At 42.1% G+C, this 21,682-nt stretch overlaps 1 protein-coding gene across 2 annotated transcripts; it reads right to left on the reverse strand.

Moving 5' to 3' along the window:
* Positions 1-1,297: 1,297 nt before the first annotated feature.
* Positions 1,298-21,374, reverse strand: LOC306921566 (tetraspanin-8-like). Of its 2 annotated transcripts, XM_079498746.1 has the most exons (9): positions 21,226-21,374; positions 14,666-14,731; positions 7,431-7,553; positions 6,015-6,089; positions 5,829-5,924; positions 5,520-5,609; positions 2,962-3,030; positions 2,036-2,119; positions 1,298-1,612 (listed from the first exon to the last, which is right to left on the reverse strand). In XM_079498746.1, the coding sequence occupies exons 1-9, from the start codon at positions 21,298-21,300 to the stop codon at positions 1,484-1,486; spliced, it is 807 nt and encodes a 268-aa protein (XP_079354872.1). In that variant the 5' UTR covers positions 21,301-21,374; the 3' UTR covers positions 1,298-1,483. The 2 variants fall into 2 exon arrangements, with proteins under 2 accessions (XP_079354872.1, XP_079354873.1); XM_079498747.1 differs by lacking the exon at positions 2,962-3,030.
* Between the last annotated feature and the right edge of the window lie 308 nt (positions 21,375-21,682).

Genomic DNA, 21,682 nt, shown 5'->3' on the forward strand with positions numbered 1-21,682 from the left:
GATAACTACTTTTTATGTATGTGATGTACAGTATAGAGCGTCACAGTCCCGCCCCCTTTCATGACGACGCCAGGTCCAGGAAATAGTTCCCAATGCATTTTTCCCATAGACATTTCAAAATGTATTTATTTAAAGACCTTATAAGCGTCGTACAAAGCCAACTCCTGTCGTGACAAATCATGACAACAAACACAATATTTTGGACCAAACAAATAATTACAAAGAAGCAAAACAACAAGAAAAGTGTTGTAACCTGCCGTTTTCTTCTTCTTTCTAATTATTTGTTCAGCCCGAAAAATTGTGTTTGTTGTCATGATTTGTCACGACAAGAGTTGGCTTTGTCCGCGGCGTAAACGTCTTTAAATAAATACTTTTTGAAATGTCTATGAGGAAAATGAACGGAGAATCATTTCCTGGGCCCTGGTAGGGCGACGCTCTATTGCCATGCTTTTTTGTTCTTGCTTATTGTAAGTCGCTTATTGTAAGAGCGTCTGCTAAATGCCTAAATTGCAAATTGTAATTGTAAATTGATTCATCATATGTGACAGTTTCTGACCGAGGTTAAGCCATTGATTTATTATTATTTATTTTTTTCATGTCATGTGAAAGCAGGGAATCCTAGCTTCAAATTCACATATTGGTTGTTCAGTTTGACCCACCAGTTTTGGAGAATGTTTAAGCATTTATTTCATATTTACATGTCTTCTGTGGTCTCTAACATTACACCTAGCTACATGTTTAAGCATTTATTTCATATTTACATGCTTGAAGAGTCTGCCTGTGCTCATTTTGGATACAAGTCAGTTTTTCTCCTCTCCTGAACAGTCAGTCAGTCTCGCCACCATGACTGTCTCTGTATCAAAAAGAGTCACATATGTTATCACTACATTAAACACTCGTTATCAACCGACGTTGTTTTCAGCGATGGCGCTCGGCTGTTCACTGTCGGGGGGTGGGAAGTAGGGGGGGACTAATATTTACTATTCTCTGCCTGTCGGTACGCAACTCCAACGGCACTGAGTCGGCGTCTGGTGGTGGCCGTCGCAACGCTCGGCACGGCGACTCGCTCGGTACGGCGACTCGCTCGGTGGTGCCTCATGTGGCTCAGCTCCACCAGTGACGGTGCGCCTCCCTCCGTCACGGTCACAAGAAGCAAGCGCTCCCTAACGTGTCAGTAGTTTCACTTCCGCGTTTCCCAGTATGTCTGATTATCACATATTTGGCTCTGTTCCAAACTTCTGATCACGGACATATTCTTGGCTGATAACATTCGAAGCAGGTGATCAAGTAGGGCATTCATTTATGAAAAAAGTTAGAATACAGAGATAGAGGTTTCTGCCCGACAACAACGATATAAAAAAAGTAAAAAACATGGTCCTTGATTATTCGATTAATCGATAGATTGATCGCTACAGTAATAGATATAGATGGTTGCAGCTCTAGTCTGCAGCCTCTATAAGTGTAGATATAGATGGATGCAGCTCTAGTCTGCAGCCTCTATAAGTGTAGAGTAATGTGCTGTCGCGGCCTCTGTGCTGTAGACGACTGTAGGAACGTCTAACTTCTTCCCCATCTGACAGAGGATGGCCACGCCCAGCCCTGTGTCCACCATCTGGGGGGAGAGAGAGAGAGAGAGAGAGTCAATCCACCATCATGCAGCGATGGGTCGGGTCAGATTTGGTCGGCTGCACAGGGACTTCAGGCATGTAGAATTTTTATTTTAATTTTTTAATATTGTTTGGGCTTTTTCTGCCTTTATTTGATGGTTTACAGTAAGCTGACAGGAAATGGCGGGAGAGAGATGGGGAGTGACACGCAGCAGCAAAGGTCATGGGGTTAGCAGCCCAGGTGCAACCCGAGTGCGAGCTACATAGATACAGAATGAGACGCACTGTAGCAGAAACAGAGACTGACACGTAGACAGACAGACAGACAGACAGACAGACAGACAGACAGACAGACAGACAGACAGACAGACAGACAGACAGACAGACAGACAGACAGACAGACAGACAGACAGACAGACAGCTCCTACCCAGAGCAGCATGAGTCCCAGTACCGTTGCTATCAGTATATCGACGGCCTGTGTCACTTTGGAGATCACTATGGGAATACATGGCTGAAAAACAACACAGATACATTATTGACCCTTCTTTACATCTGAGTCCAGATATTCAACCTGAATCATCATGACATGACATCCCCACCACAACTAAAACCTTATCATCATCATCATCCTTCGAGTGCCCTAGAGATCTGCGACACAAGCTGCTTCCACTGGTCTCTGTTGCTCATCGCCACACCAAGTTCATTCACAGTCAGTCCTGTGTCCCTACTCAGAACATCTGGAAATGTGAGTGGCCTTGTTCCTCTTGATGGGCAGGGTAGTCTCCACAGAAGAATATCCGAAATGACCTGGTCTTTTGCTCTGTGGCAGTGTCCAGCAAAGCAAAGTCTTCTTTCTGCCACAACAACTGAGGTGGGGGGGGGGGGTGCCTCCATAAATCTGAGCTTTAGTGGGATGGTCCTTCCATGAGAGGTTCTGGACACGCATGAGGAGTCTTGTGTATGTTCTGTCAAGACGATCCCGAAACTCCTTATTCATTGTCCAGGTTTACAAGATGTCTGACTGCCATATAAGATGTAGCTTATTACAAGATGTCTGACTGCCATATAAGATGTAGCTTATTACAACATGGTCTGTGTCTCAGAGGAGGGCTGTGGACAGTTCAGAAACCCACTAACTCGCCCACTGACATCACGAGGGCGAGATGGATTATGGGCAGAGGCGGACTTACCATTGTTTTATTTTTGTTTTTTTTAATGATTTGAAATTGTAAAGTATTGCAATCCAATTCAAGTGAGATTTATGTTTAGTTATTGTATATTTAGTATTATGGTTAAAACATTGAGAGCTTGACCGTACTGTAGGCTACTGTACTGTACTGTGCTGTACTGTACCTCCTTGTAAATCATGACGCTCACACCATCGCCCTGCTCATATAGACTGCTGTTCTTAGGGGCCAGCACCTGCAACAAGCATAAGAAAGAAAGAAAGAAAGAAAGAAAGAAAGAAAGAAAGAAAGAAAGAAAGATTTCACTATTAATGAGACGTAGCTTGCGGAGTTAGTTCAGTCAGTCACACTCAAGGGAGTTAATGCCATGCTCAAGGCGCATACTATACTCAAGGGGTTAACATGCTGCATTACTATGTGGGTGTATTCAGTGTGTGCAAGACCCTCATGTCATTCGCTGATGTGGCAGTCAGCTGACCAATTGGGCGGGCTACTTAAGCTCACCAGTCTGCATGCTCTTCCTGCCTTCCTCTGCATATGGTCCCTGGTTGTATGTGATGGTTTTTCCCACCTCCACCCCAGCACCACCGGTGGGCTCTGCTATTTATGTTCCCCATGGGGGGTTATTGTATATCTATCTCCCTGCTCTTTATATTCTGTGTTATTGCTTAACCATGCCGAGCAGGGAGAAATCCAGCAGAGCCGAACGCCAAGTCTAATATCATATGCACACTCATTACTCATTAACTGGTCAGAATAACGTGTTCCTTCCATGCGCTACGTCCAACCGGGGAAACTCCCCCTGATGGAGGGGAAAGGAACTGGTCAGAATAACGTGTTCCTTCCATGCGCTACGTCCAACCGGGGAAACTCCCCCTGATGGAGGGGAAAGGAACTGGTCAGAATAACGTGTTCCTTCCATGCGCTACGTCCAACCGGGGAAACTCCCCCCTGTCAGGCGAAAAGAAGCGGCTTGGACTCCTCATACATTGAAGGAAGCATGAGGTCAGTCCGTCGCTCTCCCCAGGTTGGCGGAGGGTGTGTAGAGCCCAGGATTACATTAGATAATTGACACTGGGTGAAAAAATGGGTTAGAAAAATCATGGGATAGAGGTTTAGAGAAAAATAATAAAAAAAGAGTGTCAAAACAGAAAAAGGACTGTGTCAAATGTTTTGTCCAGCCTGTGTTGAGACTGAGAGGACTGAGACTGAGAGGACTGAGACTGAGAGGTCCAACAACGACCTGGACCAGACGTGGACCAGGCCCCTCCATGGAGCCCACCCTGTCTATCTATCTTCTATTCTTTCCTCCTATTCCCCCCCCCCTGTGTTGAGACTGAGAGGTCCAACAACGACTCAGCCTTGAATCGCTGCCCTTGAACGCACTCCCGTCTAGCATCATGGAGCCCATCAGAAGTGTGACCGTGGACCCGGCCTCCTCACAGACATCGACCTGGACCAGACGTGGACCAGGCCCCTCCATGGAGCCCACCCTGTCTATCTATCTGTGTTGAGACTGAGAGGTCCAACAACGACCTGGACCAGACGTGGACCAGGCCCCTCCATGGAGCCCACCCTGTCTATCTATCTTCTATTCTTTCCTCATATTCCCCCCCCCCCCCCCCACCCCCCCCCCCCCCTGTGTTGAGACTGAGAGGTCCAACAACGACTCAGCCTTGAATCGCTGCCCTTGAACGCACTCCCGTCTAGCATCATGGAGCCCATCAGAAGTGTGACCGTGGACCCGGCCTCCTCACAGACATCGACCTGGACCAGACGTGGACCAGGCCCCTCCATGGAGCCCACCCTGTCTATCTATCTTCTATTCTTTCCTCCTATTCCCCCCCCCCCCCCACCCCCCCGCTCCCCCGACACGGTCGAGGCAGTTGGCCGCCCACCCTAGAGTCAGGTTCTGCCTGACGTTTCTTCCTAAAGGGGAGTTTTTCGTTACCATTGTCGCAATATTGCTTTGCTCTGGGTGGATCTTTGTTGGTTTGTAAAGTGTCTTGAGACAACTTGTTGTGATTTGACACTTTAATAAAATTGAATTGAATTGAATTGAAAATAGCATGGACCCATACAAATGTGTCTGCACCCCGAACAGTGAACTAAACTAAACTACTCCTGTCTTGGGGTCTTCTTGGTACAGAGGCAGGACTCAGGGATGTTTAAACTACTCCTGTCTTGGGGTCTTCTTGCTGTTCTTGGTACAGAGGCAGGACTCAGGGATGTCTAAACTACTCCTGTCTTGGGGTCTTCTTGGTACAGACTACAGAGGCAGGACTCAGGGATGTCTAAACTACTCCTGTCTTGGGGTCTTCTTGGTACAGAGGCAGGACTCAGGGATGTCTAAACTACTCCTGTCTTGGGGTCTTCTTGGTACAGAGGCAGGACTCAGGGATATCTAAACTACAATCTACACTACTACTACTACTGGCCGGCTGTGGCTCAGGAGGTAGAGCAGGTCGTCCAATGATCTGTGGGTCGGCAGTTCGAATCCCGGCTCCTCCTCCTGTCCACATGTCAAAGTGTCCTTGGGCAAGACACACTGAACCCTACACTGCCTCCAATGAGTCGGTCGGTGTGAGCTCGCCACCGTCGGTGTGGGAAGTGAGGACGCTGGCGTCGACTGTTCGCCGCTTCACCTCCCAATGAATGAACCATTGTAAAGAAGCGCTTTGAGCACTTGGAAAAGCGCTATAAAAATGCAATTAATTTACTCACACATTGGCTCTTCTTCTTAGTGCACAGGCAGGACTCAGGGATGTCGTGGCCCCAGTCCTCGTAGCCAGACTCCAGCCCACAGCAGCCAAACTGGAAGACATATCACACTGTTATGGACTGCTGTACTAGAAGGAAAAAAGAAAGAAAGAAAGAAAGAAAGAAAGAAAGACACAAGATACACCTATCCGACAGACAAAGAGCTGATTGGAACATAATTAGTTTGGACAATGATGAGTCATATTTTCGCACGCACGCACGCACGCACGCACGCACACACACATACAGGAATAAGAAGCTACTGTAACCTACGTGTTCCTGTGCATAGTACAGTAAGGTTTTGCCATCACTGCTGGCATTGCTGAGCGGTGTGAGAGCCCGAGTCAACAGATTGATGTTCTCCACGGCCTGCATGTGGAAAAACAAACAGAAAACATAATGTATACAGGGGTGTGTGTGTGTGTGTGTGTGTGTGTGTGTGTGTGTGTGCCTTTGTACCTTGTGTCGAGCTGGCATCTCTATCAGGAAGTCCACAAACAAGATGGAACTGATCAGGGCCATTCCGACTGTGAACTAAATCACACACATCACAAACACACACATTCAGCATCCATGATGACTAATGACTAAACTAGAGTGACACCAGAGTGACAACAGAACAGGCCCAAAACAGAACCCAGAGATCCTGAACCAGATCCAACATGCACTGAAACTATGACGAAAAATGTCCGTCGACTAAATTTTTTCACCGACAAAAACTGAATAAAAACGAAATAAGAACTAAGCTATGATGATGAAACGATGACAAATAAATATATTGACAATTTCGTCAACAAATAAAAGCTATATTGTTAGGAAGGGACTAGATCCAGTAGAACTAAAAGACAAGTCATTTTATGTTTGGTTGCGACGCGTTGTGAGCTTGTAGATCGGCTATTTTCAGCATGCAACCAAGTATAAAATCAGCCATTACGACACTATCAAGGCCTGCCAAAACACATTTTAGTCGACAAAATCAAATTTCGACTAAAACTAGACAAAAACATTCCAGGTGACCAAAATGTGACTAAAACCTCAGCACCGAAAATCCAGACTATGAATAGGCCTTAAGACTGACATGAGGTTAGGGGAATTAGGTGGTCTGAGGTTAGGGGAATTAGGTGGTCTGAGGTTAGGGGAATTAGGTGGTCTGAGGTTAGGGGAATTAGTTGGTCTGAGGTTAGGGGAATTAGGTGGCCGGTTAAGACTGAGGTTAGGATTAGAGTTAGGGTTAGATTTAGCCGCTACGGTTAGTAAACGTCTGACAATGGCTGACATCAACGTCAGTATGTGGAAATGTCCATCCTGGCTTCATTGAATGGTGTTGATAACGGCTGATGACGGACATTAAATACGGACCTTCATGTGTACACTGGAAGAGTTACAGACCTGTAAGGGTCCATTTGACCCACTGAAGTAACCCAGAGGGTCCCTGGACAGTCCTCACTTTGAGAACCATTACAATAATATGCACGCAATACTCCTATATGATGGAATTTGTGAAACGATATTGAAGAGCAAAATTATATAGCCTAGATTTTCTTTTTCTTTTTTTTAACCCATTCTGGACGGGATTCGGGAACCCCTGTTGGTGTTTTAACTAAGCATTATGTTATACTTTAGCTATTGAAAAATAGCAGATCTACAAGCTCATAGCGCGCCACCAAGTGGCGCGCTATGAGCTTGTAGATCTGCTATTTTTGAAAAATCGTGAAAATGTGGCACAAATCTTTGAATATATATTCTTTCAGAAGACTTTATTTTTATTTTTCGACGTCAGGCCAAAATGGGTTAATATAGGCCTACTGTAGGAATGGGAAACCGACTCGGAATCATAAAAGATCCCAATAGTGTGGCCGAGTTTGTGGCACTTACTAGTATGAGAGGCCATTTCTTTTCCCTGCAGACTCCATACAGGCCGACGACACACAGCAGCAAGGTGACGATGCTCACAGCGTAGAGGATCGATATCCCAGCGACAACTGAGGGCTCATCCATCTGGAGTTGACAGATCAAACAATAGAATTAATCTCCATGTCCAGACACCAGATGAAATGCTTTAAAAATCCTAGTTGAACGGAGTAGTTCAGGGCTCTATAGTCTAGGCCAGGGGTTCTCAACGTTCTTGGCCGGGGACCCCCGAAAATGCTTTGGCAACGTCTCGGGACCCCCGCCCCACCCCCTCCCGACCCCCAATATAAATTGACTGCTACAATAACCTTAATAATAGAGACAATACACCATAAATAAATACTGAAACCAGATATAATCATTAAGCAAAGTTAATGCATGCACTTTGTGTACTATGTACTTTCCATTTTCCAGCCATTCAGTTTTTTTTTTTTTTTTATAATAATTTGGGGACCCCCCAAAATAATTTGGCGACCCCCAGAGGGGTCGCGACCCATGGGTTGAGAACCCCTGGTCTAGGCTAGTAGTGACTTTTCAGGTTTTTTTGCTCAACAATAAATATCTGAATATAGCTACAATCTCACAATGCAACCGGTGCACCTATTCCTAATGGAAACTGGTGCATTTATATAGCGCCTTTATCCAAGGCGCTTTTTATTCTCACAGGTGGGATGGATGTGCGGATCCATGATGGATCCATGATGGATGTACGTATCGGTCAGATGACCGATACGTACAGTATAACAGCTGGACAGATGACCGATACGTACAGTATGACAGCTGGTCAGATGACCGATACGTACAGTATGACAGCTGGTCAGATGACCGATACGTACAGTATGACAGCTGGTCAGATGACCGATACGTACAGTATAACAGCTGGACAGATGACCGATACGTACAGTATGACAGCTGGACAGATGACCGATACGTACAGTATGACAGCTGGACAGATGACCGATACGTACAGTATGACAGCTGGACAGATGACCGCAAAAGCAAAGTTCTTTGTTTACCCAGGGTAAGTGGACTAAGCTCGAGATGCTTGTTTACAGCCACGCCCTGCTCATAGAACATTTCATGGTTGGGGTTCAATGCCTTGCTCAAGGGCACTTCAGCGGTGGTAATTTTAACGTGCCGGTCCGGGTATTCGAATTGGCGACCTTCCGGTATTAAGACCGCTCCGCAAACCATTCGGCCACCGCTGCCCCTAACCGACCATGGTCATCTGTCCAGCACCGGTCGGTCTGCCGGCGGAGGCATTCATATAATGTTTTTAGTGCGTTTCTCATCCTCACTAACACGTCACTGATACAGTTCCTTTCATGTTTCATCTACAGTAACTTTAACACGTCACTGATACAGTTCCTTTCATGTTTCATGTACAGTAACTTTAACACGTCACTGATACAGTTCCTTTCATGTTTCATGTACAGTAACTTTAACACGTCACTGATACAGTTCCTTTCATGTTTCATGTACAGTAACTTTAACACGTCACTGATACAGTTCCTTTCATGTTTCATCTACAGTAACTTTAACACGTCACTGATACAGTTCCTTTCATGTTTCATGTACAGTAACTTTAACACGTCACTGATACAGTTCCTTTCATGTTTCATCTACAGTAACTTTAACACGTCACTGATACAGTTCCTTTCATGTTTCATGTGCAGTAACTTTAACACGTCACTGATACAGTTCCTTTCATGTTTCATGTGCAGTAACTTTTGGACTTGTTTTGAGCATCAGCATTACTCTATCTAATGCTCTGTTTGTCTTTTTTCCACCTGGTAATCATTGGCAGTAATCAATTGAGCAAACAAAGGCCGTTTGTGCCAATGCAAAAAGCCACAGTAGTTTTTCAGGAGCCCTTTCACAGTTGTTGTTATACCTGCTCAAACTCCTTGATCGTTCCACTTTAAAGCTATTGAAAAATAGCAGATCACCAAGTGTCGCGCTTTTCGAGCTTGTAGATCTGCTCTTTTTTATCGTGAAATTGTGGTGCAAATCTTTGAATATATATTCTTTCAGAGCGAATGTTATTGACTCAAATCTTTGAATATATTATTTCAGAGCGAATGTTATTGACTCAAATCTTTGAATATATATTCTTTCAGAGCGAATGTTATTGACTCAAATCTTTGAATATATATTCTTTCAGAGCGAATGTTATTGACTCAAATCTTTGAATATATATTCTTTCAGAGCGAATGTTATTGACTCAAATCTTTGAATATATATTCTTTCAGAGCGAATGTTATTGACTCAAATCTTTGAATATATATTCTTTCAGAGCGAATGTTATTGACTCAAATGTTTGAATATATATTCTTTCAGAGCGAATGTTATTGACTCAAATCTTTGAATATATATTCTTTCAGAGCGAATGTTATTGACTCAAATCTTTGCTTCTGGGTGGGGGGGGGGACAACATCTTTTCAGATGGGGCATTGGGGGGGGTCCGCAGCCAAATACAGATAATTCTGGGGGTCCTTGACATGAGAAAGGTTGAGCACCACTGACATAGAAACATAGTTTTTTCTAGAAAACGTTTAGGATTTAGAAGATTTTTTATTGGAGTAGTTAGGTTTGACAATTTGTTTTTCTAATTCAGTTACTTTTAAGATTGGCTTTGCTAGTTTTGATTAGTTTAGTTTTTTGTGACAACGCTTGGTTTTAGTTTAGTTTGTATTAGTTTTAGTGTTAGTTTTAGGTGTTTTCTTATACTTTGGGTTATTTGTCAGGTGCAGGATTCAAAAAGGTCTCATTAAGTATTGTGTATAATGAAAACGATAGCATTTAAAATATATATTTAGTTACTGTTGTACAATCAAACAAGACAAGTTTAAACAAATGGCATTTTGTCTATAATTCCAGTTCGCTTTAGTTCGTTTTGTAAACACACAATACAGTTTCAGTGGTTTTTGTAAACTTCTCTATAGTCCTAGCTCTCTCTACCAGCAGTGGTGGAAAGTTTTAAGAGATCTGCATCTCGCCTTTAGGGCAAGGAATTTACTCCTGGTGCTGACCAGAGCAGCTATGTGGCAGTTAAAGAGTTAACATCTGACCTGAGCTGACCTGGACTGATCTGTTCTGTGTCCAGACCCTGTATTATCACATGACACATTTTAACGTAGTTTTAGCCGCAGTCTTTTAAATAAAATGTAATTTGGCTTTAGTCATATTGTAGTCATCTGAAAAGTTGTAGTCTTAGTCTAGTTTTAGTTGACTAAATCTACAGTCGATTTCGTCGAAAAATGCATTTTGGCAGGCCTTTATGGCGTCGTAATGCCTGACCTTACACTCTGTTGCATGCTGAAAATAGCCGATCCTTAGGCTCACAACGTGTCACAGCACGATGTGCTGTGAGCTTGTAGATTAGCTATTTTTTAGAGCACACACCCGCAACAAAACATAAAAATTACTTGTCTTTTAGTTCTACTGGATCTTCTACACTAGTCCCTCCCTAACATTGTTATTGACAAAATTGTCAATATATTCAGGCTGGTTTTAGTCATCACTAGAGTCAGGGCTTAGTTTTTAAAATGAATTTAGTTTTTTTGAAAAAAGGTAGTCGACGACGACTCTGCAAACAGTTGTCATATGTTTTAGTTGACAAAATCAACACGACACTTCTTCTAAAGGGATGGGATGGTACTGGTAATAATTTCCTTGTTATTTCCTGTTTGTACTCGTTTCTGGGACAGTTTTTTTTCCGGGTGTAGCCTATTATACGCTGTGAGTAGAGGTTAATTGTTCTGGATTTTCACCCATTGCATTGAATTGTAAGTCTGTCTCCTATTTTAATACTCAAATAGAATCACTTAATTCTCAGTCACTCATTATCAATCACTCTGAACTTTTGCCTTATTGTGTCTATATTATCTGACTCAGGCCTCACTCACACCTTCGCATCTAGCATACAACATTGTTGGATGCTAGATGTAAACAAAGGGTAAGTGTCATGGCCGCCCCAATGCATTTCCAATGGAAGTCACATGGTTTGACACAACATTTTTGTTGTACGGCTTTCGGCTGTGTTTCGACTGCCCCCCTCCCCCTCATACAACAAAAATGTTGTGTCAAACCATGTGACTTCCATTGGAAATGCATTGCGAGCTTGCATCAGTAAACAAGTCTCATGCATCAGCTATACAACAATCTGTTGTGCAGGTGTGAGTGAAGCCTGAGTCCCCATCCAGATTGTCCAGACAGCAACTACCAGTAGTCCTGTATGTATGGTGTAATATTATCTAATATACATTATCGCTGTTGGACAAACATGTCTCTGTACGTACAGTACGTACAGTACGTAGCCTATTTTATTTATCCGGTATTCATCCATGCTGTGAAAACACTGGAGAGTCCGCTTCTGTTTATGATTTTAATTATGGGTTTTTTAGCTTAAGAATTGCAAATTGTGAGTGAAGGGTGTAGTGTTAAAGTCAAATGGTGTCAGTACGGTGAACATAATTATTACAGTTAAATGGTGTCAGTACTAGAGTGAACATAATTATTACAGTGAAATGGTGTCAGTACTAGAGTGAACATAATTATTACAGTGAAATGGTGTCAGTACTAGAGTGAACATAATTACTACAGTGAAATGGTGTCAGTACTAGAGTGAACATAATTATTACAGTGAAATGGTGTCAGTACTAGAGTGAACATAATTATTACAGTGAAATGGTGTCAGTACTAGAGTGAACATAATTATTACAGTTAAATGGTGTCAGTACTAGAGTGAACATATTACAGTTAAATGGTGTCAGTACTAGAGTGAACATATTACAGTTAAATGGTGTCAGTACTAGAGTGAACATATTACAGTTAAATGGTGTCAGTACTAGAGTGAACGTAATTATTACAGTTAAATGGTGTCAGTACTAGAGTGAACATAATTATTACAGTTAAATGGTGTCAGTACTAGAGTGAACATATTACAGTTAAATGGTGTCAGTACTAGAGTGAACATATTACAGTTAAATGGTGTCAGTACTAGAGTGAACATATTACAATGAAATGGTGTCAGTACTAGAGTGAACATAATTATTACAGTGAAATGGTGTCAGTACTAGAGTGAACATATTACAGTTAAATGGTGTCAGTACTAGAGTGAACATAATTATTACAGTGAAATGGTGTCAGTACTAGAGTGAACATAATTATTACAGTGAAATGGTGTCAGTACTAGAATGAACATATTACAGTTAAATGGTGTCAGTACTAGAGTGAACATATTACAGTTAAATGGTGTCAGTACTAGAGTGAACATAATTATTACAATTAAATGGTGTCAGTACTAGAGTGAACATAATTATTACAGTTAAATGGTGTCAGTATTAGAGTGAACATATTACAGTTAAATGGTGTCAGTACTAGAGTGAACATATTACAGTTAAATGGTGTCAGTACTAGAGTGAACATATTACAGTTAAATGGTGTCAGTACTAGAGTGAACATATTACAGTTAAATGGTGTCAGTACTAGAGTGAACATATTACAGTTAAATGGTGTCAGTACTAGAGTGAACATAATTATTACAATTAAATGGTGTCAGTACTAGAGTGAACATAATTATTACAGTTAAATGGTGTCAGTATTAGAGTGAACATATTACAGTTAAATGGTGTCAGTACTAGAGTGAACATAATTATTACAGTTAAATGGTGTCAGTACTAGAGTGAACATAATTATTACAGTTAAATGGTGTCAGTACTAGAGTGAACATATTACAGTTAAATGGTGTCAGTACTAGAGTGAACATATTACAGTTAAATGGTGTCAGTACTAGAGTGAACATAATTATTACAGTTAAATGGTGTCAGTACTAGAGTGAACATATTACAGTTAAATGGTGTCAGTACTAGAGTGAACATATTACAGTTAAATGGTGTCAGTACTAGAGTGAACATATTACAGTTAAATGGTGTCAGTACTAGAGTGAACATAATTATTACAGTTAAATGGTGTCAGTACTAGAGTGAACATAATTATTACAGTTAAATGGTTTCAGTACTAGAGTGAACATATTACAGTGAAATTGTGTCAGTACTAGAGTGAACATATTACAGTTAAATTGTGTCAGTACTAGAGTGAACATATTACAGTGAAATGGTGTCAGTACTAGAGTGAACATATTACAGTGAAATGGTGTCAGTACTAGAGTGAACATATTATAGTTAAATGGTGTCAGTACTAGAGTGAACATAATTATTACAGTTAAATGGTGTCAGTACTAGAGTGAACATATTACAGTTAAATGGTGTCAGTACTAGAGTGAACATATTACAGTTAAATGGTGTCAGTACTAGAGTGAACATATTACAGTTAAATGGTGTCAGTACTAGAGTGAACATATTACAGTTAAATGGTGTCAGTACTAGTGTGAACATATTACAGTTAAATGGTGTCAGTACTAGAGTGAACATATTACAGTTAAATGGTGTCAGTACTAGAGTGAACATATTACAGTTAAATGGTGTCAGTACTAGAGTGAACATAATTATTACAGTTAAATGGTGTCAGTACTAGAGTGAACATAATTATTACAGTTAAATGGTTTCAGTACTAGAGTGAACATATTACAGTGAAATTGTGTCAGTACTAGAGTGAACATATTACAGTTAAATTGTGTCAGTACTAGAGTGAACATATTACAGTGAAATGGTGTCAGTACTAGAGTGAACATATTACAGTGAAATGGTGTCAGTACTAGAGTGAACATATTATAGTTAAATGGTGTCAGTACTAGAGTGAACATAATTATTACAGTTAAATGGTGTCAGTACTAGAGTGAACATATTACAGTTAAATGGTGTCAGTACTAGAGTGAACATATTACAGTTAAATGGTGTCAGTACTAGAGTGAACATATTACAGTTAAATGGTGTCAGTACTAGAGTGAACATATTACAGTTAAATGGTGTCAGTACTAGTGTGAACATATTACAGTTAAATGGTGTCAGTACTAGAGTGAACATATTACAGTTAAATGGTGTCAGTACTAGTGTGAACATATTACAGTTAAATGGTGTCAGTACTAGAGTGAACATATTACAGTTAAATGGTGTCAGTACTAGTGTGAACATATTACAGTTAAATGGTGTCAGTACTAGAGTGAACATATTACAGTTAAATGGTGTCAGTACTAGTGTGAACATATTACAGTTAAATGGTGTCAGTACGTTACTCACCCCCCCAGCTGCGTGGTGGTATCCATGATTGAACAGAGTGTATGCCAACAGCAACGCACTGATGGCCTGAAACAATAACAACAACAACAGCAATTATTGTCTTTGTCATATTCCATCCCTGATTGGCACCCAAAGGTTGCAGGAGCGGTCTTCAAAGCACGTCATTTCTTCATATTACTCCTACAGATTTTGTCTCCAAATCATTACACATTATCTCTATGAGATGTGATCAACACGGATCTGTTTGTATTCGCGACCTTATTCTTTCGGTCATGACCCACACTTCATGACCATAGGTGAGAGTAGGAACACTTCATGACCATAGGTGAGAGTAGGAACACATCATGACCATAGGTGAGAGTAGGAACACTTCATGACCATAGGTGAGAGTAGGAACACTTCATGACCATAGGTGAGAGTAGGAACACATCATGACCATAGGTGAGAGTAGGAACACTTCATGACCATAGGTGAGAGTAAGAACACTTCATGACCATAGGTGAGAGTAGGAACACATCATGACCATAGGTGAGAGTAGGAACACTTCATGACCATAGGTGAGAGTAGGAACACATCATGACCATAGGTGAGAGTAGGAACACTTCATGACCATAGGTGAGAGTAAGAACACTTCATGACCATAGGTGAGAGTAGGAACACTTCATGACCATAGGTGAGAGTAGGAACACTTCATGACCATAGGTGAGAGTAGGAACACTTCATGACCATAGGTGAGAGTAGGAACACTTCATGACCATAGGTGAGAGTAGGAACACTTCATGACCATAGGTGAGAGTAGGAACACTTCATGACCATAGGTGAGAGTAGGAACACATCATGACCATAGGTGAGAGTAGGAACACTTCATGACCATAGGTGAGAGTAGGAACACATCATGACCATAGGTGAGAGTAGGAACACTTCATGACCATAGGTGAGAGTAAGAACACTTCATGACCATAGGTGAGAGTAGGAACACTTCATGACCATAGGTGAGAGTAGGAACACTTCATGACCATAGGTGAGAGTAGGAACACTTCATGACCATAGGTGAGAGTAGGAACACTTCATGACCATAGGTGAGAGTAGGAACACTTCATGACCATAGGTGAGAGTAGGAACACTTCATGACCATAGGTGAGAGTAGGAACGAAGATTGCTCAGTAGACGGAGAGCTTTGCCTTCTGGCCCAACTCTCTTTTCGTCTTTTCGTTTCGGCGTGGCTTGTTTTGAACAAAATGCCTCACATTTTCTGTCATAGCCCCCAAACTGTGGAATGAGCTCCCCTCCCATGTGAAACAGGCCCCCACCATCGAGACCTTTCAATCTCGCCCTAAAGGACCACTTCACCACTTTTCAACCTATCTTCATATAATAGGTCTTCACTAATAATCTTTAAAAAATGGCGCAATTTTTTTCTACTAGGTCTGTGTCTCATAGGAGGGCTGTGGGCAGTTCAGAAACCAGTCTGTGTCTCATAGGAGGGCTGTGGGCAGTTCAGAAACCAGTCTGTGTCTCATAGGAGGGCTGTGGGCAGTTCAGAAACCAGTCTGTGTCTCATAGGAGGGCTGTGGGCATGCAGTACTCGCTCACCCGATAAAGTCATAAGGGTGAGAACTGAGTAAGGGGAACCTCCCGCCAAACCCGCACCTGTGTTGTGTGTCTGCTAAATACCATAATTGTACATTGTTTGTGTGGGTTTGTCTCCCAGCAGTGCTTGTAATATACACTGTATAGGCTCCAGTAAGGCCTGCCACTAACCCAACATCCGGGGAATCCCTCCCCGGAGTATCTTTTCGTCCTCCACTTCGCAGTTCCGTGGACCTCTAATATTAACCCCCAACTGACTGCCGAGTGTGACCGTGGACCAGGCCACTTCATGGAGCCCACCAGAAGTGTGACCGTGGACCCGGCCTCACAGTGCACGACCTGGACCAGATGTGGACCAGGCCCCTCCATGGAGCCCATCCTGTCTATCTCTCTTCTATTCTTTCTTCCTATTCCCCCTCTACCCCCCCCCCCCCCTCCCCCGACTCGAGGCAGATGGCCGCCCACCCTAGAGTCGGGTTCTGCCTGACGTCTCTTCCTAAAGGGGAGTTTTTCGATACCATTGTCGCAATATTGCTGCTCTGGGTGGATCTGTGTTGGTTGTAAAGTGTCTTGAGACAACTTGTTGTGATTTGACACTTTAATAAAATTGAATTGAATTGAATTGAAAAATGTAATTGTGGGCAGTTCAGAAACCGTCTTCCAGTGACATCATCGATGGGGAATACAAGCTAATAAAAACGGCAGGCTTTCTAGTCCTGAAAAGTTGCAATGCGAAAATGGAAGCCATCGTTCTCACGATAATGAAAATGTTTACGATTATTTAAAAAATAATCGTGCCATTTTATCATGATTATTAGTGAGGACCAATTATATGAAGAGATGTTGAAAAGTGGTGAAGTGGTCCTTTAAGTGTTCTTTTCTACTGTGTGGGTTTTCCTGGTGTCTCTACTGTATGTTCTAGCTTTACAGTGTATTTTAGCTTTTAACTTCCTGTACAGCACACTGTAAACCTCGAGTTATGAAATGTGTTATAATCTGCTAATAAAGTGGATTGACTTGGAAATCATAAATGTAGCGTCCGGTTGCCGTGAAACTTTACACGCACATTCCCACTAGGCCGAGGAAGAAATGGAGGCCGATGTTTGCTAAACACATCTTTGGATATTTACCCTATAGCCTGCAGATTTTGTCCAAACATCACGCGAATCGGATATGTTCATGTTGAATCCTGGTTGGCGAATTTCGAACATTGCTGGCCAACCACAATAACCTACCCGACCTGGCGGAGACGGATACGAGACTGCTCGCCCCTTTACCAACTCGCCCCCGCGTCGTTAACAGTTCATTTAGTATTTCCCTCCCTCTCTGAAATCTGAAATTATCTTGTAAACAGATTTATTTGATTGCATAGTAGTCGATCTATATACTCTGTAAAATTTAGAAAGAACAACATGTCACAGAGACGGTGACTGCTTAATTAAGTTAATTTATGACCTTCTAGCAGTTAATTTCGTTTTATTAATCACATTTCCTCCATGTAGCCCATGTTTTGTAATGGCATCATCATGCTATTATGCCTGTGGATATACAGAGTGAACTTAACAATGATAAATTAATATGATAATACCTTTTAAATAATCACAAACATGAATTATGTGTGTTATTTACAGCTAGGTAGAGTAGTGGGGCGAGATGGAAAAGGGGTGAGATGACCTGTTACCGCAGAGACCAGGGTCAGGCTGGCCCACCACAATAACCAGGGTCAGGCAGTAGGCTGCAGAACAGGACATGTTGCACAGAGCAGTCACATGTTGCACAGAGCAGTGACATGTTGCACAGAGCAGTCACATGTTGCACAGAGCAGTGACATGTTGCACAGAGCAGTCACATGTTGCACAGAGCAGTCACATGTTGCACAGAGCAGTCACATGTTGCACAGAGCAGTGACATGTTGCACAGAGCAGTGACATGTTGCACAGAGCAGTGACATGTTGCACAGAGCAGTGACATGTTGCACAGAGCAGTGACATGTTGCACAGAGCAGTCACATGTTGCACAGAGCAGTCACATGTTGCACAGAGCAGTGACATGTTGCACAGAGCTGTCACATGTTGCACAGAGCAGTCACATGTTGCACAGAGCAGTGACATGTTGCACAGAGCAGTCACATGTTGCACAGAGCAGTCACATGTTGCACAGAGCAGTGACATGTTGCACAGAGCAGTGACATGTTGCACAGAGCAGTCACATGTTGCACAGAGCAGTGACATGTTGCACAGAGCTGTCACATGTTGCACAGAGCAGTCACATGTTGCACAGAGCAGTGACATGTTGCACAGAGCAGTCACATGTTGCACAGAGCAGTCACATGTTGCACAGAGCAGTGACATGTTGCACAGAGCAGTGACATGTTGCACAGAGCAGTCACATGTTGCACAGAGCAGTGACATGTTGCACAGATCAGTCACATGTTGCACAGAGCAGTCACATGTTGCACAGAGCAGTCACATGTTGCACAGAGCAGTGACATGTTGCACAGAGCAGTGACATGTTGCACAGAGCAGTGACATGTTGCACAGAGCAGTCACATGTTGCACAGAGCAGTCACATGTTGCACAGAGCAGTCACATGTTGCACAGAGCAGTGACATGTTGCACAGAGCAGTGACATGTTGCACAGAGCAGTCACATGTTGCACAGAGCAGTCACATGTTGCACAGAGCAGTGACATGTTGCACAGAGCAGTCACATGTTGCACAGAACAGTCATTCACACTGCAGTATAGAGCGTCGCGGTCATGACGACGACCAGGCCCAGGAAATGATTCTCAATGCATTTTCCCCTCATAGACATTTCAGAAAGTATTTATTTAAAGACGGTTACGCCGCGGACAAAGCCAACTCGAGTCGTGACAAATCATGACAACAAACACAATATTTTGGACCAAACAAATAATTACAAAGAAGAAAAACAACAAAAAAAAGTGTTGTAACCTGTCGTTTTTTTCTTCTTTCTAATTATTTGTTCGGCCCAAGAATTGTGTTTGTTGTCATGATTTGTCACAACTCCAGTTGGCTTTGTACGAGGCTTAAAAGGTATTTAAATAAATACATTTTGAAATGTCTATTGTCTATTGTAACGGGGAATAATTTCCTGGGCCCTGGTAGGGGGCGGGACTGCGACGCTCTATAGGGGTGGGGGAAAGAAAATCGATTCAGCGATATATCACGATTTTTAATGCCGCAAAATTAAAATCGAATCGCCAAGTTGAGAATCAAATTTTTATTTATGCATTTATTTGTTCACGTCAGAAAGACTGACTGACCTTATCTGGCTGCATTGGAGTGTATGATTGCTTTAAAATGTTCTAGTATGTATGATTGAACTTCTCATGGTCTATATTGTTTATAATTAATATGTAACGTTTTCATACGCTTGTAATCTTACTTTAGATTAGAACACAGGACGCTCTGACCAACGCTTGCGGGGGTTACATAACAACTGACTGGTTTATTGACGTGTGCCAATCATCCACAACTCACACATCCCGGCGTGCACGCCGCATGCGTACCACAGACTTGGCATATATGGCATATGTAGTCCTATTAGTTTGACACATGTAGTTCACTTTACATGACAAATATAAATCGAATCGGCAGCCAGGGTATCGATATCGATATCGATATCGAAACGGGAGGTGCGTCAATCTTATCTACACTGCAGATTAGTCTAACAGAGGGACTTGCAGCAGGTCTGTGGCCTTATCAGATACAGAACAGTTAACAACACCAGAGGGAGTACAACCCAGATTCGGCACAAACAAGGGACTAAATTATTTTCGCTCCTATGCCACCACAATGTGGAACGCCCTACCAACAGTCATTAAGACATGCGAATCCCTTGACTCCTTCAAAACCGCTCTCAAAGGGCACCTACGGACGGCTGCAATTCGAAACAGGCCCCCGTAAATTCTGAACCCCCCCCCTCACCCTTTTTTCCCTCACTGTATATGTTTCTTTTCCCTTTTTACCTCCTTTATGATGAATTCCCGTTCTGTTCTTTGTCTATATAGAAGTGTCTATTTATACGTCTCTAAATGTTTTGATGAATTGAACAAGGTGGACCCTCTTGTAAACAAGTGTAATGCTTAATTGGGTCGTCCACCCACAGTTAACAGCCTTTGTATTGAGTTTGTGCTTGAAATGCACTGTAATTCTGCAAACTGTTAATAAATATTTCAATCAATCAATCAATCAATCAATCAATCAATAATTTAATTACTAGGGCCAAAACAGAGAACATTAACTGTTAACACTCGCCTGTTCTCACAAATAATGTCGGAAACAAATGTGTTAATAATGTCAGCTGTATGACGAGAACACCACACAAAGTGTATATATTATCGCCTATAATAACTTGTTAAGATGTTAGTTAAATTCAATGTTTTTGATATGGCTTTCATTATAATCATCTTGGCAGTTTTGCAGGTTAACGGCGGGAACCCCTTTTGGTGTTAGCATCATGTTATGCTTTAGCTATTAAAAAAATAGCAGGTCTGCTATTTTTGAAAAATCGAAGAACGACTGACATAGATAAACATAGCTTTTTCAGAAAACTGTCAGGATGTAGAAGAACATTTTTAGAATCTGATCTCAGGTCAAAATGGGTTAAACATTATGTTATAATTTAGCTATTAAAAAATAGCAGATCTACAATTCATAGCGCGCCACCGAGTGGCGCGCTACGAGCTTGTAGGTCTGCTATTTTTTTTAAATCGAAGAACGACTGACATAGATAAACATAGCTTTTTCAGAAAACTGTCAGGATGTAGAAGACATTTTTTAGAATCTGATCTCAGGTCAAAATGGGTTAAAAAAAATACATATTAGAGGAGACCACTTACCGCAAACAGACTGGTGGTCAGGATAATGAAAACCCTTTTAGAGGAGACCACTTACCGCAAACAGACTGGTCAGGATAATGAAAACCCTTTTAGAGGAGACCACTTACCGCAAACAGACTGGTCAGGATAATGAAAACTCTTTTCAGACACACATTTACTTTCCCCTGCATGATTTGTTTCATGGTCAGTAAAAAAAATAAGAATATATACAATTAAAACAAGGAGTCTCAGTTAGAGTGAAACTGAGTGGTTCAGCTTCAGAGACATAATGCTGTGCTTCCTACCCAGCCAGCAGCACCAGGCTTTATATGAGGGGGCAAAGGGGAGGCCCGCCTTCACGTTGTATTTAAAGAGAGGGAGGGAGGGACCTGTGTGTACGTGTGTGTGTGTGTGTGTGTGTGTGTGTGTGTGTGTGTGTGTGTGTGTGTGTGTGTGTGTGTGTGTGTGTGTGTGTGTGTGTGTGTGTGTGTGTGTGTTGTTAAAACATTACTATAAATATTACTGAAAAAGAAGGTAGAGCATGTAATGCAACAAATTGTATTGTAGTCCATATGAGCTCAGGAC

This window comes from Electrona antarctica, assembly GCF_951216825.1.
Source record: "Electrona antarctica genome assembly, chromosome: 4".
NCBI lineage: Eukaryota > Metazoa > Chordata > Actinopteri > Myctophiformes > Myctophidae > Electrona > Electrona antarctica.

Excerpts from the sequence above, each read along its gene's own strand:
- LOC306921566 (XM_079498746.1), bottom strand. The coding sequence starts at position 21,300 with ATGAAACAAATCATGCAGGGGAAAGTAAATGTGTGTCTGAAAAGAGTT. Across the intron at positions 14,732-21,225 it reads TCCTGACCAGTCTGTTTGCG|GCCATCAGTGCGTTGCTGTT; the intron begins GTAAGTGGTCTC and ends TTATTGTTTCAG. Across the intron at positions 5,925-6,014 it reads AGATGCCAGCTCGACACAAG|GCCGTGGAGAACATCAATCT; the intron begins GTACAAAGGCAC and ends TTCCACATGCAG.